At 36.0% G+C, this 15311-nt stretch overlaps 4 protein-coding genes across 4 annotated transcripts; all 4 read left to right on the plus strand.

Moving 5' to 3' along the window:
* Nucleotides 1-2964: 2964 nt before the first annotated feature.
* Nucleotides 2965-6539, plus strand: LOC18027757 (zinc finger CCCH domain-containing protein 30). The gene is made up of 2 exons (XM_006411398.2): nucleotides 2965-3236; nucleotides 3926-6539. The coding sequence occupies exon 2, from the start codon at nucleotides 3949-3951 to the stop codon at nucleotides 6118-6120; it is 2172 nt and encodes a 723-aa protein (XP_006411461.1). The 5' UTR covers nucleotides 2965-3236; nucleotides 3926-3948; the 3' UTR covers nucleotides 6121-6539.
* Nucleotides 6540-8443: 1904 nt separating this feature from the next.
* LOC112081463 (arabinogalactan peptide 23) lies at nucleotides 8444-9122 on the plus strand. The gene has a single exon (XM_024148142.1). The coding sequence runs from the start codon at nucleotides 8762-8764 to the stop codon at nucleotides 8939-8941; it is 180 nt and encodes a 59-aa protein (XP_024003910.1). The 5' UTR covers nucleotides 8444-8761; the 3' UTR covers nucleotides 8942-9122.
* A 519-nt stretch (nucleotides 9123-9641) lies between these two features.
* On the plus strand, nucleotides 9642-10254 carry LOC112081620 (non-functional pseudokinase ZED1-like; the record flags this gene model as incomplete). The annotated part of the gene is given in 2 exon segments (XM_024148412.1): nucleotides 9642-10205; nucleotides 10208-10254. Coding segments are annotated over 2 exon segments (609 nt in total), but the record flags the coding sequence as incomplete, so codon positions are not given.
* Nucleotides 10255-13989: 3735 nt separating this feature from the next.
* LOC18027758 (mitogen-activated protein kinase kinase kinase 17) lies at nucleotides 13990-15039 on the plus strand. Its single transcript, XM_006411399.2, has one exon. The coding sequence runs from the start codon at nucleotides 13993-13995 to the stop codon at nucleotides 15037-15039; it is 1047 nt and encodes a 348-aa protein (XP_006411462.2). The 5' UTR covers nucleotides 13990-13992.
* The last annotated feature ends 272 nt before the right edge of the window (nucleotides 15040-15311 follow it).

Consider the following 15311-nt stretch of genomic DNA (forward strand, 5'->3'; position numbering starts at 1 on the left):
AAATATCGTCATATATGTAAGGGAAAGTTTGAATAATTTACAATATCAATAGTTTTCTTTTTAAAGATATATTTTTGCCTTTTTAGTTATGCTTTGTATTTAATGGTTCTAGATTTTTTTCTTCTTTTGATGATAATACACATCGCTAATTATAAGAAAATCCACTACTATCTTAATTTCTCTTTTTGGATTAGCAATTTTATGAGTGTGATGATTGGTCTTTAATTAATGTTGGACTCACTCTACTATCTTGCTATCCACCTGATCCAAAAATTTATCTTGTGCATCAGTATGAGGATAATGCTTTTCGTAGTTTTATATTCTTACTTCCTTATTTATTTATAAGTATATTAATGGATGCAGCACCATTGAGTATTGGACAAAAATTTATCATCACTAATTATGATTAGTGGGGGAGAATGAAGCCCTGATAAGTGGTTGCCTCCCACGAGACGAGGAGGTCAAAACTCGAGCAGTAATTACTAATTATCTAAGATTAATTAACAATTATTGTTTAAATTTTAGTTAGAAAATAGACGTTTTATTAACACTATAATTAATAATGAAAATTAGCACATCATTTTTGTCATCATTACAAAATTTATATATATAAATGTTGATCTTGGGTGGAAAGCTTTTAAAAGGCGAACAACTTAACCATCAGTATACACTACAATACTATATAGAATTTTTTTTTATCAATTATTTAAACAGTATAAATGCATAAAAACGGATTAAATCCATATTATACTGATGCATTTTTATTAATCTTACTGCTTGATATTTTCAAGTATTACTAGTCGTCGGTTTCAAAAAAATTGATTCTATATACATAATGGATAGATTTGGTTTATTATACATTCATGGATTTTTGATAGACTGTTTGGGGTAAGTAACAAAAAAGAATCTGATTTTGACTGTTGGATATCTTTTGGACCATTATAGAGTAGTATATACGTATAAATCAATATAATCTGACTTTTTCTATAAATTTCGAAAGCTATTTTAGATTTTCTTATGAGATTCTTCAGGTTATTAATAAAAAACTGTAAGAAATAACTGATTTTTCATTCGTTAAGTTCTTCTATTTTTATATACTCCCAATATTATACCAATTATATAAGTATAGTGACGATATTTCTGGGTTAATTTTGTTTTTCCCCCTAATAATGTTCACCTTGGCGTAATGGTTTAACCATCATTTGAAGTTGGGAACATTTTCACTGCCGAACCAGAGTGACCAATTAGTTTTATAATTGTTTAGAAGCTTTATGAGAAACTAAAGTTTAAGCATTAATCTTCAAAACAAGCTCTTCAATCCAGGCCAAAGATATTAAGTATTAACATCTTACATCTCAAGTCTCAACTTCGTTTTTGATGGATTTTGGAGCATTATCAAACAATTATAGTATATAGATATATATAGTAATAAAAATTTAAAATCATATAGGAGTATTATAATTTATAATATGGGTTTGCATTTTGATTTATTTTATGTTTTGTCTAATTTTTATCACCGTCAATGTTTAACTATAATATTTCTGATTTTCCGGTCAGCAGAAAGATAAAAACTTATTGATAGCAAATGAATAATCTTTATATAACAAATGAATATTGGAATTACAGATAGGGAGATGCAGAACTCGTTTATTTGTTTTTCTTTTTGCAGAAATTGTTTGGTGTTAGCTTAGACAAATTTTAAAACATTTAAAACCATTTCAAAACTAAACTCATTTAATTAGAAAATCCAACATAATAATAAAAGAATTATTATTATTTTGTGTCGAAAACAAAAGAATTTTCTTAAGAAAGTAATGTAGAGACTAATTAGTGATTTCTTGCAAGAACGGCGGTTAATAAAACGTTTATGGTAAAAATCGAAAATATTACTAGTTTATAATGACAATATATCTTTAATCTTTAGTTGCCTCTTTTACTTTTGGAAATTTGGTGCAGTTTTCTGTTTTTTGTTTAATTGGCTTTAGTTCTAAAAGTAATTTAATTAGGCAATGAGCCCACTTTAATATCTCTCCTGGTTTATGATTGACTCCACAATTAACTGGAATTAAATAAAATGTGTCACGTCCGTTCCCCGTACGCTTGGTGGACGCCAGTTACTCTTCTCAAATATCGTTTAATAATCCTCTCAATTACGCCAGCCACGGGCTACCGGTTTCTTTCGTTTACTTTCTTTAACCCAACTCCATCCCACTCGCCGCCCGTACCACCGGTTTCACTGGTAGACCCCGTCACACCTCAGAAGCTCGCGTCCATTGAAAAATCCAGTCTCTGATTGTGCTCTTTGCTCAAATGCTTTTGTTCCACGTGTCTCCTCAACAAAGACATCACGGGTAAAACCGTCTACTTTACTCAAGGGTAACTTGGGAAATTTACTGATGAAGGGAAAGCAGAGCGTCTAGAGACATCTGTAACGGGGGATATGTCGAATAGCTGAGTAATCCACATACGTGTTGCCACGTATCGAAATAGGCTTTTAATACGATGTAACTTGGCTCACTAGATTGCTTACTCCTTATTTTAGGAAGTTGCATTAAGTGGGAATTACTGGAGAATTTGACCAGGGACAAAAGCTTAATAGGATACATGCGTGTCCACTTCCGATGTCAGCCAATCATGCTCTGCCAAATCAGCATTTGAAATTGTAAATGACGGTTTTATCCCTAAGTTCTGCAATGTAGTTATGACGTGGAGAGTTCCTATTGGTTGGGTCGATTAAAAATTCGTAATACGGGTAGGGGACGGACGGGTTAATAAAACTTAGAATAAGATCTTATAGCGCTTGTCTTTTTCTTTGTTTATTTAATAATATTTTTTAATAGCTTTCCCCTATTGGATAACGAAATTTTTTTAATAAAATTTCATTAATTGAAAACGAAATGTCGAAAAATGTTTTTCTCAGAAAATAAATATTTTTTTTAATTACTTTTTCTAGTGAGATCTGAGCTTGGGAAATGGAGATGGTAGAAGAACAAGCTCTCGCCATTTCTTCTTCTTCTTCTCTCTAAAAAGACTTCACCGATTCCTTATTTATTCGTTTTCCTCTCCCAGATTTTCTCGGGAAAATATTTATATTTCCTCCTCTTTCTTCTCACTTGTTCCTTAACACTCCTTTTCTAGATCTACTAGATACTGATTTATTAAACCATCGAAAAGTCTCCGGCAAGATGGATTTGTTGGCGTTCTATTATTAAACTTGTATAAATCGAGAAAATAAGGTGAGATTTGTTGATCATCGGAGGTCTCTATCAATTGGATGTGGCCATGGAAGAACCAAAATTTTCGATGATATATTGTTTTGGTTTTCGATCGTCTCAGTTCTTTATTTTGTTTGAGTGGTGTTTCTGTCGGAATATCATGATTCTCCATTTCTAAGTCGCTGTAATCTCTGTTGATATCCAAAAAACAACAACGAGAGATAACATGCAACTAGATCCATTTGTGTTTTCTTATCTATTTGCCTATTTGACTTTGGTTCCCTTAAAAAAAAAACCGATGAAGATTTTGTTTTGGTTTTTATTCCGATCGGATATTTTTCCTTCTTATTAGTTTGGCGCGTGCGTTTTTCTGTTCTATTTTTGGAAGTAGCGTCTTTACAAAATCGTCTTGCTTGATTCTTCTTTGAACTCTGTTTGACTTACTGGTAAAGAAAAACGGTTGATTTTGGCAATCGTTAAGACAAACCCCCTTCTTGTCTGAAAATGACTTCAGCTCAGTTTTGTCTAAATTTTCTGAGTTTGGTTTTACTAAACTGTCCAAGTTTCTGGTAATCAATGGAGAAGGAGTCAGAAAAGATTCTTTGTTAGCTTTCAATAACTCTTATGATTTATTTTTATAAAGGTTTTATTATTATATGAGTGATCTTTTCCTGATTGAAATTGTGATCTTTTTTTTGATGATGATACAGAATCCGATTCCACAGATGGAAGTATGTGCTGTGGATCAGACCGATTAAACAAGATCGTGTCATCAACATCTTCGTGGCCAGCTTCTTTCGAAGATACCAATCTTTTAACCAACACAGACATGAATCACTTGAGAGTCGAAACAGAGGATACCTTCGCGAGCTTGCTTGAGCTTGCAGCAAACAACGATGTGGAAGGTGTAAGGCTGTCCATTGAGAGAGACCCTTCTTGCGTAGACGAAGCTGGTCTCTGGTACGGTCGTCAAAAAGGGTCAAAAGCTATGGTCAACGATCAGAGGACTCCATTGATGGTTGCTGCGACTTACGGAAGCATCGACGTGATCAAGCTTATTGTCTCTCTAACCGACGCTAACGTGAACCGGGCCTGCGGGAACGATCTGACCACCGCGCTACACTGCGCTGCCTCTGGAGGAGCTGTGAATGCTATCCAAGTGGTTAAGCTGCTACTCGCAGCTGGAGCTGACCTAAACCTGTTGGATGCTGAAGGTCAACGAGCTGGAGATGTTATCGTTGTTCCTCCTAAGCTTGAAGGTGTGAAGCTGATGCTTCAGGAGCTTCTTTCCGCTGATGGATCATCAACTGCAGAACGGAACTTGCGGGTTGTGACGAATCTTCCTAATAGAAACAGCACTTCTCCGTCTCATTCTCCTACCGGAGAGAACGGTGAGTATCCGCTTGGTTCGCCGCTTGGTTCTCCGTTTAAGCTGAAATCGACTGAGTTCAAGAAAGAGTATCCTGTTGATCCGTCTTTACCGGATATCAAGAACAGTATCTACGCGACTGATGAGTTCAGAATGTATTCCTTCAAGGTTCGTCCTTGTTCACGTGCCTACTCTCATGATTGGACAGAGTGTCCTTTTGTTCACCCTGGTGAGAACGCGAGGAGAAGAGACCCGAGGAAGTTCCACTACAGTTGTGTTCCATGCCCTGATTTTAGGAAAGGTGCTTGTAGACGAGGAGATATGTGCGAGTACGCGCACGGTGTGTTCGAATGCTGGCTTCATCCAGCTCAGTATCGGACACGTCTCTGCAAAGATGGAACAGGTTGTGCTCGACGTGTTTGTTTCTTTGCGCACACACCTGAGGAGCTTCGACCTTTGTACGCATCTACCGGTTCAGCTGTTCCTTCGCCTCGTTCAAATGCTGATTATGCAGCGGCTTTGAGTCTTCTTCCTGGTTCTCCATCAGCTGTCTCTGTTATGTCTCCTCTCTCACCATCTGCAGCGGCGAACGGGATGTCTCACTCGAACATGGCTTGGCCGCAACCGAATGTCCCGGCTTTGCACTTACCAGGAAGCAATCTACAGTCAAGCAGGCTAAGATCTTCTCTCAATGCAAGAGACATCCCGCAAGACGAGTTTAGTATGTTAGCGGATTACGAGCAGCAGCAACTTCTCAACGAGTTTTCCAATTCGTTGAGCCGTTCTGGTCGGATGAAATCGATGCCTCCTTCGAATCTTGAAGATCTTTTCTCAGCGGAAGGTTCTTCGTCTCCTCGGTTTACTGATTCCGCTTTAGCTTCTGCGGTTTTCTCGCCTACGCACAAATCCGCTGTCTTCAACCAGTTTCAGCAACAGCAACAGCAGCAACAGCAACAGCAGAGCATGTTGTCTCCAATCAACACGAGTTTCTCTTCACCAAAGAGCGTCGATCACTCATTGTTTTCTGGAGGAGGAAGAATGTCTCCTCGGAATGTGGTTGAGCCAATATCACCTATGAGTTCTCGGGTTTCCATGTTGGCTCAGTGCGTGAAGCAGCAGCAACAGCAACAACAGCAGCAGCAGCAACAACAACAACATCAGTTCCGTAGCCTTAGCTCAAGGGAGCTTAGAACAAACTCGAGCCCAATTGTTGGTTCACCGGTTAACAACAACTCGTGGTCATCAAAATGGGGATCTTCAAATGGTAAACCGGATTGGGGAATGAGCTCAGAGGCACTTGGTAAGTTGAGATCTTCATCATCATTCGATGGCGATGAGCCTGATGTTTCGTGGGTTCAGTCATTGGTGAAGGAGTCTCCAACCGAAGCCAAAGAGAAAGTAGCAGCGTCTTCTTCTTCTTCCTCTGGGGAAAACGTGAAGCAGCCAACAGCGGTTGAAGCGGTAATGGATCATTCTGGTCTAGAAGCTTGGATTGAGCAAATGCAGCTCGATCAGCTTGTAGCTCAGCAGAATTGAGAGACCGAACCAAAGAAGCACGTTTTATGGTCTGGTCTCTCTCTCTTTGGTAGATATAAAAACCTCTTTTTTACAGGTGGTGCTGGTGGTAGAAGGGTAACAAGATTAACAAAGAAGGAAGAGAAAGAAGTTTTCTTTGTTTTTGGTCAATTAATTTTCACATAAAAACAGAACGGTTTTTTTTTTTTTTTTCGGTTTAGAGAAGAAGAGAAGGGAACAAAAACAAGAAAAAGGTCTTATGGGAAGAAGGGAGAAGAAAAAAATCCTTCTGGGTTTTTACTTTCTCTCATTTTCATATATTTTTTTAGGATTTCTTTCTCCCATTATCATAATTATTATTGTTATTATTATTTTTTATATTATTGTTATGGCGATTTGTTATCGTTTCTTATGATAATTAAATTCTATAATCTTTAATCTTTTGGTTTATTATCAATTTTCCTTTTTTAACAAAATAATTATTATGTTTTTAAGGGAAGAAACAAGAGGAAGCAAATTCTTGTGAGACATGCATCTATTTATTATTAAATGACTCGATAACTAAGTTATTCACTCGAGTGTTAGTGCAATAAATAAATATAATTTTGTTGGGTAGAGTTGAGTGGGGGCAAATCCATAAAGTGTTTATTTTGGATTTCTTAGTGATGTGGATGTGGTTATATGGGGCAGGTGAAAGTGATATATATCTTTAAGTGTAATATAAACAAAATTCTTTAGTTTCATTTCATCTGTCAATCTTGATAAACTGATCAACCACATTTTTTTTAAATGCTTTGGAATATGCAAAATTAGCTTTGTGTAGAGGTGGTGGCCTGGTGGGTTGATTTAATATCCAGTTATTCTCCTTATTCTTATTAATAGTTTACATTATCTAAATCTGATAAATTTAAATCTCTTTCTTTCCTTGGTGCCACCAATTTCATTCCTCGAGCTCACGTGACTGTTTTCTTTGGACTCTTTCTTGTCATTATCTTTGATCAGAAAAAAGAAGAAAACCAAGATTAGCGCGAACATGTTTATTCGTCTTACATCTTTTGTGTTATAATGCAATATGATGTTTAAGTTGTTCTTTTTACTGGTAATACTTTTTCTTATAAATTTAATTTAAGAGACCAAATAGACTTGGGGAAAAAAAAAGTTGATCGTCACCTTTCACTGATCAACTTTCGGTGCATATGTTTGTTCCTACGTGATTTTCTTTATCACCTTTTATATTTCTATTAATAATATTTAATTTACCAAAAGCTTTGTGGTGATGTGATCAAACACAAAGCATAAGAGTTATGCGGAGTATCTTATTCAAGATAACACCAAACCTTCTGAGAATATATTATACCCACGAATATTTATTTTCTTATGTTTTCAAGAATTTATTCATCAATTTATTCCTTTTTTCTTAAGAAATAAATTTTGTTTTTAAAACTTAAAAGAAAAGAAAAAGCTGATTTGGACTCAGCTTTAATCAAAACCAAACAACAAAGAAAAAGAAGCATAAACAGAAAAAGTAGGGTGAAGAAAAAGCATCGCAGAAGCTAATTCATTCTTTCGCAGAAGCTAATTATTCTCTTTGTACTTTCTCTCTCTTTATTATTTCTCAAAAGTCTTCCATTTGATCACTTTGTTGTCATTCATCAACTAATTTAATACCAAAATCTCTACCAGCAAAATCTACTTTACCAAAAAAATAAGTTTTTTAGTCCTGGTATTTTTAGGTTCAGGACGAACTAATTCTAATTAACATAAATAAAAATGTAATTCACCATCTCTAAAGTCTAAACACATTGCCAAACTCGAGTCTATGGACCGAATTAAAATAAAAATCTCTAACCAATAACACGTTACACAAACTATGTCTGTTTAGTGGGCTACAGGGCTTTCAAGCTCTTTAAAGGATCCATAGATGATATAAAACGTAATGAAGGCATTGCACCTCATAAGATCCATAAAATCCACTTCAACATTCAAATCAATTTGATGTTTTTAGAGTATCGTTTTGGTTTATAGTCCAGAATCCTCATTTGAATACAACTTGCATTCGAAGTAGTCATTTCTAATTGGAGATGCGTATTTTGAAGGAAGAGTTTCATGAAGACCACATTTGAATAAACTTAGTGAGTATTTCTTTGGCATGTTGACTGTTGGATAATGCTCCTTTCCTATTTTTCTGCTTTCACTAAAGATGCTATTGTGTTAACTAGAGAGGAGGTCATGTGTCGCAAATAGATAACTATCATCAATTTATCGGTAATCTCGATTGACTATTTAAGAACAATGATTTTCAGACAAAGAACAATCTTGAGTGATAACAACTAAATAGAGTTACAAAATTACAAATACACATTTGACCCGCTAAAAATATGGATGGAACGCTTACATTACTCAAAGCCACACAATTGAATAGAATTTCAACGGTGTTTTTCCTTAACTTTATTTATTGATGTACTTTCTAAATATTTGGTTAGAAATCGATTTTCGAAAATAAACAATTCTAAAAATAACTTAACTACCTCCCGTATAAATCCCCCATAAACACCATCTAATTCTCTTCAGACCTGCAAGAAACCAAAAAAAAAAGGAAACAAAACTACAAAAAAAAAAAAAGAAAAAGAAAAACCTTTCAGGTCTCAACAAAAAAAAGGAGATGAAGAAGATTGCCTGTGGAGTTCTTTTCGCTGCTGCTTCCATGACCGCCGTCATGGCTGCAGATGTCGGAGCTCCGGCACCGGGACCCGCCGCAAGCGGAGCCTCCGTAGCCGCACCGGCTCTTGGTTCATTGGTTGGGGCTTCCCTTGTGTCTCTCTTCGCCTACTACTTGAACTAATTAAGCTTTATACTAACCAAAAAAAAATTGATGTCTCTATCAATTTCTACTTTGTCTGATTTTGTATGCGTTGTTTAGAGAGGCAAAGTGAATAAGACGGAAGAGGATATATTTTTGATTATGGTCAGACAAACTTTATGTAATGCTGATAAATAAACAAAAAAATTAATGTGTTCTTCTATTTTCTGTTGTCTTTTGATGTTGTATTTCCCTTAATATTTACTACCATGATTTTTTTTTATCGGTTATACGCCATTTTAGGAGACGACAAAAAAACGCCATTTTTAGGCATTAATTCATTTCTTCTAACATTGATTTTTTAATTTAACAAAAAATAATTTTAAATTGATTATGGCTAGATTTACTGAATTCAACATATAAAGCAACTAGTGCAGATTATCTAGTTTGGAGATGAAATTATATGCATAAGAAATATTTCAATTACATTTATTCAATATATTCATCTACCTGTTGGTGTACCCATGACATCTGTGTTCCATTGACTTAATCTGAGAGTCTGGTTAAGGCGTCTTCAATCTCTTAATTTGGCCAATCCCATCACTTTAGTACCATCGTGTGCGTGCCCACAGAAGATAGATTCTCCGGGAAGCTTCGTTCTCTGGAAGTATACGGATGGACTTATTGTTTTTTAGGTAAACATGTTACGACTTATGGACTTCATTACTCGTTTACCTAAAAAACAAGGGAGATCGCAAACGCTTTAGCTTACCTTCACACGGCGTTTTCAAGAACTCTAATCCACAAAGATATACAACCTTGCCAGATTTTCTTGAATGAGAATGGAACAGCAAAGTTGGGTGAGTTTTGCAACTGTGTTTTCATTCCGCAAGGTGAAACATTCGTTAAAGATGATGTAGTGGAAGGGACATATGGGTATCTTGATCCTAACTATGTGTCAAAGGGTTTGGTCACTGAGAAGACTGATGTTTACAGCTTTGGTGCGCTTATGTTTCTTCTTTTAACTGGAAAAATACCGCAACCATTTGTTTGGACAGGCCAAGATTATTTGGTGGAAGATCCAGAACGTTTGTCTAAATTAGTCAATGATGGGAAATTTGATAAGGTTGTAGATAAATACATGTTGGTTGTTCATGAAGGTAGAGACATAGAGCAAGAGCGATTGCAAGTCAAAGCATTTCTTGAGCTCTCTTTGAGATGCATCGGTCGTCATGGGGATGTTCCAAAGATGATTGAAGTGGCTAAAGAACTTAAAAGGATTGAGCGGTCGAGAAATGTATCCTGTGGCTCCTATATTTAGCCAAAGAAACAGTTTTAACATTTACTTATTAATCTCTGCATCATTCAGTGAATATATTTTGTACAAAGATTTGTATCATATATGACGTTTTATCAACTATAAAGAAATTTTTTTTTGGCGTGCAAAAATGTATAAATCCTAAAGTTTGTCTGTGTTCAACTTCAAGATTATCTCTAGTACTCTTTAGGTCTTGGTTAAGCTCTCTAAAAGACAATGATCCTAATTGATTTTTTTTTTTCTCTTGATTTATCATAGCTTAGGCCTTGCATTTTCTCTACTCTTCGTTGCACTTCGTATAGTTAACTTCGAATCCTAAATTTTCGCTTAAAGAGTAGACGTTACAAGAAGTTAGCTTCCCCTGTTTTTTACATTCCTCCATCATCACTTGTGTAGCGTGAGGATCGTAAGCGAATCGGAAATCAACTAGAAAATAACCGTCAAGAATTCTGATTGTTAACAGACTACACTTCACATAAGCTCTATCAAACTCTTTAGTCTTCTTCTTTGTTGGATTACCGAAAAGTTCCTATCTTTGTACATAATTCCAAATCAAGATAAATTAGCTTTCCAAGCTACACTATGTTATATTGGGATATCAACAACGAACATATGGCAAAGCGTAAGTGAACCTCGGCAATACTCATGTGCGTTTTTTATGCTCTGTTTTTCAGGCTTTGATCAAATTTTCCAAACTCAAATTCATACTGTGTTTGAATACATGCAAATATATTCTTTTGTTGATTTAATAAATATTATTAGTGAAAAATGATCAGGATTTGTGATCTTTCATTTTCTTATATTACTAATCTATTCTCATCTAAACAAAAAGGAAAATTTGGTAGAGCCATTAACCAAATTACTTAGTTATGTCACTTTCAGTTGAATTACAGTTTGCTGTATCTTGCACCAATTTTAAAGGGTCTGATAAGTAAAATTCAGTTTTGCATTCAATTCATATTCTGACCCATGTTTTGCTGTATTGAAAATTATAAGTTTTCATAATTCAAGATATACTAGTGAAAAATCTAAGATTTCATTGCTTCAAACTGTAATTTATAAATAAAAACACTGGATCTACTTATTTCAATAGAGTTGCAAATATTGTAAAATAAGCTAATCTATAGAAAATATCTTTCAATCTAAACATTCTGTTTTACTTTGTAAAATACATTTTCGAAGACATAATTACATTAGAAGCAAATTTTAATCTGCGGTAAAATTGTAGTTACATTCGTTAAAGAGTGAATTGTTGACTGTGTAAATATTACATCGAAATAATCTTTGGATTAGAACACCTTCAACGGGGTATCACTTAGGTATCACAAGTGGGACCTCCTTTTTTTTGGGTTTAAAAATTTAAAAATAAATCCAATTCTGATAATATCGTATGACTGCACTCATTTTATTGAACCCGTATCACCGAGTATCATCGGACAGGTGGCGAAATATTATTGGGTTATGTGGGAAGAGAAAATTTTTATCGGGCATTTCTTCCCTTCGAAAAATATCGCGACCAAAATTCATTCTCTCCATCTCTTTGTCCCGATAATCTCCTAGAGGAAATCGCCGACACCGACACCAGTGAGTTTTTCTTCTTCTCTTAGGATCGATGTGCTCATTAGAAAGGAAATGTATGTGTAAAACTGAGTTTTTGGTTTCTTCTTTTCTTTAATCGCTCTAATTAGCCTTTTATGGGTACTGAGAAATTAGATTGATCTGAATCTTTTCCTTTTTTTTCTCTTATGAGTATTGAGAAATTGGATTTGGTGTTGTAGATGAGCAGCTAGGTTTCTTCTGTCGGCATCACTTTTTATTCGATTGACTCAAAAGCATATGGCTGCTTCAGTCTCAAGATGAATTTTTCGCAGTTTTGGATCATTGGCAGCTTTTGGACGCAGCGGTTCACCGAGTACTGTCTCAGTTTCCAGTGTTAAGTAAAAGTGCAAATTCTGTTTCCTTTGATCTCTCATTGCTTCTCTGTCTCATTCGAACAGATTTGTCTGCGAATGTATCTGGAAATGGTTTATGCTCTCTTCCTAATGATCTGAAGGTTGGTGTTTACATCACTTGCATTGAACTGGGTTATATTTGCTACTTCACTGGTCATCTTTCTTAGTATTTCATTGTCTGGAGAGGTTGATTTCATTTTTGTTGTCAATGCAATATGGAATGGGTTTACTTTCCAAGCGAAATCTCTGTTTCGGAGCAAGTATTGGTGTTAGAAAAATGTGATAACTCTGTTTTTAGGAGGACTAATTTATCTTTAGGCCTTGCGTAGTTTATTAATATGAAAGGTTCACACAGATATGATTACCATTTACCATTGTTCTGCTCGTGTTAGGCTCTGTATGTTCCTACTTCTTGTGATTGAGCTTGAGACCTGATCAAATCTCTGAACAGTGGTGTCTTCCTTATTGCTGGTCTCGTTTTATAATTCTGGACAAGTTTTCACTGGTTGGTATTGATACTTCCGCAGGACAATATCAAGACTTGGTCATTCCGGTGACAATTTTTCAGAACGAAGACAAGAGTTTCATGGTTTTAGTAGGTGATGTCTTTGATGTTCCAACTGGTGTTAGAAAAATTGATAGAAACACTCTTTATGGATTAAATGTGCCTTTAAATGTTTGGTTGAAGAAGAGGCAAAGGACAAGACAGCAAGGTAAATGTGTATGCTTGAAGACTTTGATCAATCATTGATTTATCTCTGATGAATCCAATGGTTCTCTTGTTGCAGTGCCTCAGCGAACGAGCTCACGCTGGACGAAAATCAAAACATACGAACTGTAAGAACCATCACATTTTGAATTGTTAAGATAAATGAGAGGTTGAATTTCTTATGTGTTTGATGATTCAGGAATTGGAGATCACTGCTGCTTCTGAAAAGTTAGCTGAGTGTCAAGAGACGATTCTAAACCTGGGAAAAACTTATCTTTGATTCCTTGATTTTATTCAATTCTCTCAGTATCCTTCTTCTACGTGATAAGTACTTCGCTACCTCTGTTCTCGATATTATTAGCTTCCAAGTGAGGATATTTGGAAAAATATTTATTAAATACAGCTGATCATGAAAATTCAAGTTCAAAATCAATACGAAAAATTTGGAACTAAAAACATATTCTGATAATCCCATAGGTTTATGGTTGGAGCTAAAAATTTGGTTGGGGTTCATCAGGATTAAAAAAAATAAAAAAATTAATTAAAAAATCCTATGAACCCTTCATTGAGTATCATGGTTGGAGATGCTTTTAGTATTAAATTTTCTTATCCAACTAAAACCGTCTTGTTTAAATAAGCCCAAAACAAGTGAAAAGTTTTCTTCACCTAGGCATTAAACATTTACTGTGGGCTGCAAAATAAATAAAAAAAAACAGAAAAATGCTTCATCTAACGGTTAGGATCCACTGGATGGTGGGAGAAAGAAACGGCGGATTTAGCTATTTTCCTTTTTTGTTTTAATGGCTTTACAATAGTTTCCATTTTTTTCTCCTCAACAAATTAATGCGACATTTAGTTAATTAATCCCCAATTTTCCTCAATAGATCACACTAATCCTGATCAAATTAGGGTTTTCCATTTTTTGTTCTTATCAATCTCTCGACTCCCGAGTAATTCCACTTCTCTAGGGCTTATAAACACTGCACCTTAAAGAAGAAGTTACACTCGCTCTCAAGACACCGGAGATTTGATCGCATCAAATAACAATATGGCGAGAAAATTGCGGCGTTGCAGAAAGAAACAAGAGATTATTGGCCAGAACAAACAACCAGAGATGAGATTCGTCAAGTCTTTAGGAAAAGGTACTTACGGCTCCGTCGATCTCTTCAGTTACACAAACCACGACGGTTCGACCCTCTACAACGCCGTGAAGATCTCCGATCACCAGAGTTACGACTCTATCGACAGAGAGTTTCGAATCTTGTCGGAACTCAGAGGATGTTCTGGAATCGTGCAATCTTTTGGTGACTCTCTTCTTGAAGAAACCGATTCTGATGGAAACAGAGTCTACAAGATGTCAATGGAGTACGCAGCTTCTGGTACTCTTACCAGTTTCATCCAAAGAAACAAGAAATTGTCTGATTCGATTATCAAAGACTTCACTCGGATGATTCTCCGAGGATTGGTCTCTGTTCATAGTCACGGTTATGTCCATTGCGATCTTAAACCGGATAATATCCTTCTCTTCCCGCGTTACGAGGAAGAAACGTGGTATTGTTCTTACGAGCTCAAGATTTCGGATTTTGGATTGTCGATAAAGGCCGGAGAAAAATCTCATTGCTGGACTAAAGATTCACCCTTTGTGGGAACCCCTCTTTACATGTCGGCGGAATCTGTACACGACGGAACCACCGTGGAGAAAACCCTAGATTTGTGGTCGCTAGGTTGCATAGTGTTGGAGATGTATACCGGTAAGAATCAATGGTCGGGGTTTAGTGTTGATGATATGATCAAGCCTCTTCTTTTGGATGGAAAAGCGCCTGAGATTCCAGAGACTGTACCTTGTGTTGCAAGGCAATTTATGGAGAAGTGCTTCGCAAGGCAGCCTGAGGAGAGAGGAAGTGCTTCTGAGTTGTTGTTGCATCCGTTTTTGATCGGCGATCAGAAGATGGCTGGTGGCTCCGGCGGCGGAGAGAGGAGGCGGGTAGGGTTGAGGATCAGAAAACCTCCGTCGAGATTGGAAGATGTTACAAAGACGGCGTTGAAATTGAAGATTGTTTCATCAAAACCCTCACAGTTTAAGAAAATATCGAATAAACCCCTCAAGGTGAAGTTTCTTCCTCCGAGACCCCCAAGATCCAATTTTGTTCCTGTTCAGTAATTTGCTGAAATTTACCGCTGTTGCTTACTCTGTCAAAAATGTAGTTTACGTGCAATTTTTCAAACAGTATGGTATATGAAATTAATTGTTACCCGAAAGCTATTTTCGATTACCTAAACTGATTGTATACACTTTTAGGAGATTAATAGCTTTTCGAATCGGAAATTTTTACAACGAAAGGTTCAAATACATGGGTCGACACAAAAGGCCCGTTTAAGAATCTAGGAAATTTTAATTGATGTTATGCAATCACAAACATCGAAGGAACCACT

This window comes from Eutrema salsugineum, unplaced genomic scaffold (genome assembly GCF_000478725.1).
Source record: "Eutrema salsugineum unplaced genomic scaffold, Eutsalg1_0 scaffold_10, whole genome shotgun sequence".
Taxonomy (NCBI): Eukaryota; Viridiplantae; Streptophyta; class Magnoliopsida; order Brassicales; family Brassicaceae; genus Eutrema; species Eutrema salsugineum.

Bases quoted from the DNA above. Each gene is read 5' to 3' on its own strand.
- LOC18027757 (XM_006411398.2), top strand. From the start codon at position 3,949: ATGTGCTGTGGATCAGACCGATTAAACAAGATCGTGTCATCAACATCT.
- LOC112081463 (XM_024148142.1), top strand. From the start codon at position 8,762: ATGAAGAAGATTGCCTGTGGAGTTCTTTTCGCTGCTGCTTCCATGACC.
- LOC18027758 (XM_006411399.2), top strand. From the start codon at position 13,993: ATGAGATTCGTCAAGTCTTTAGGAAAAGGTACTTACGGCTCCGTCGAT.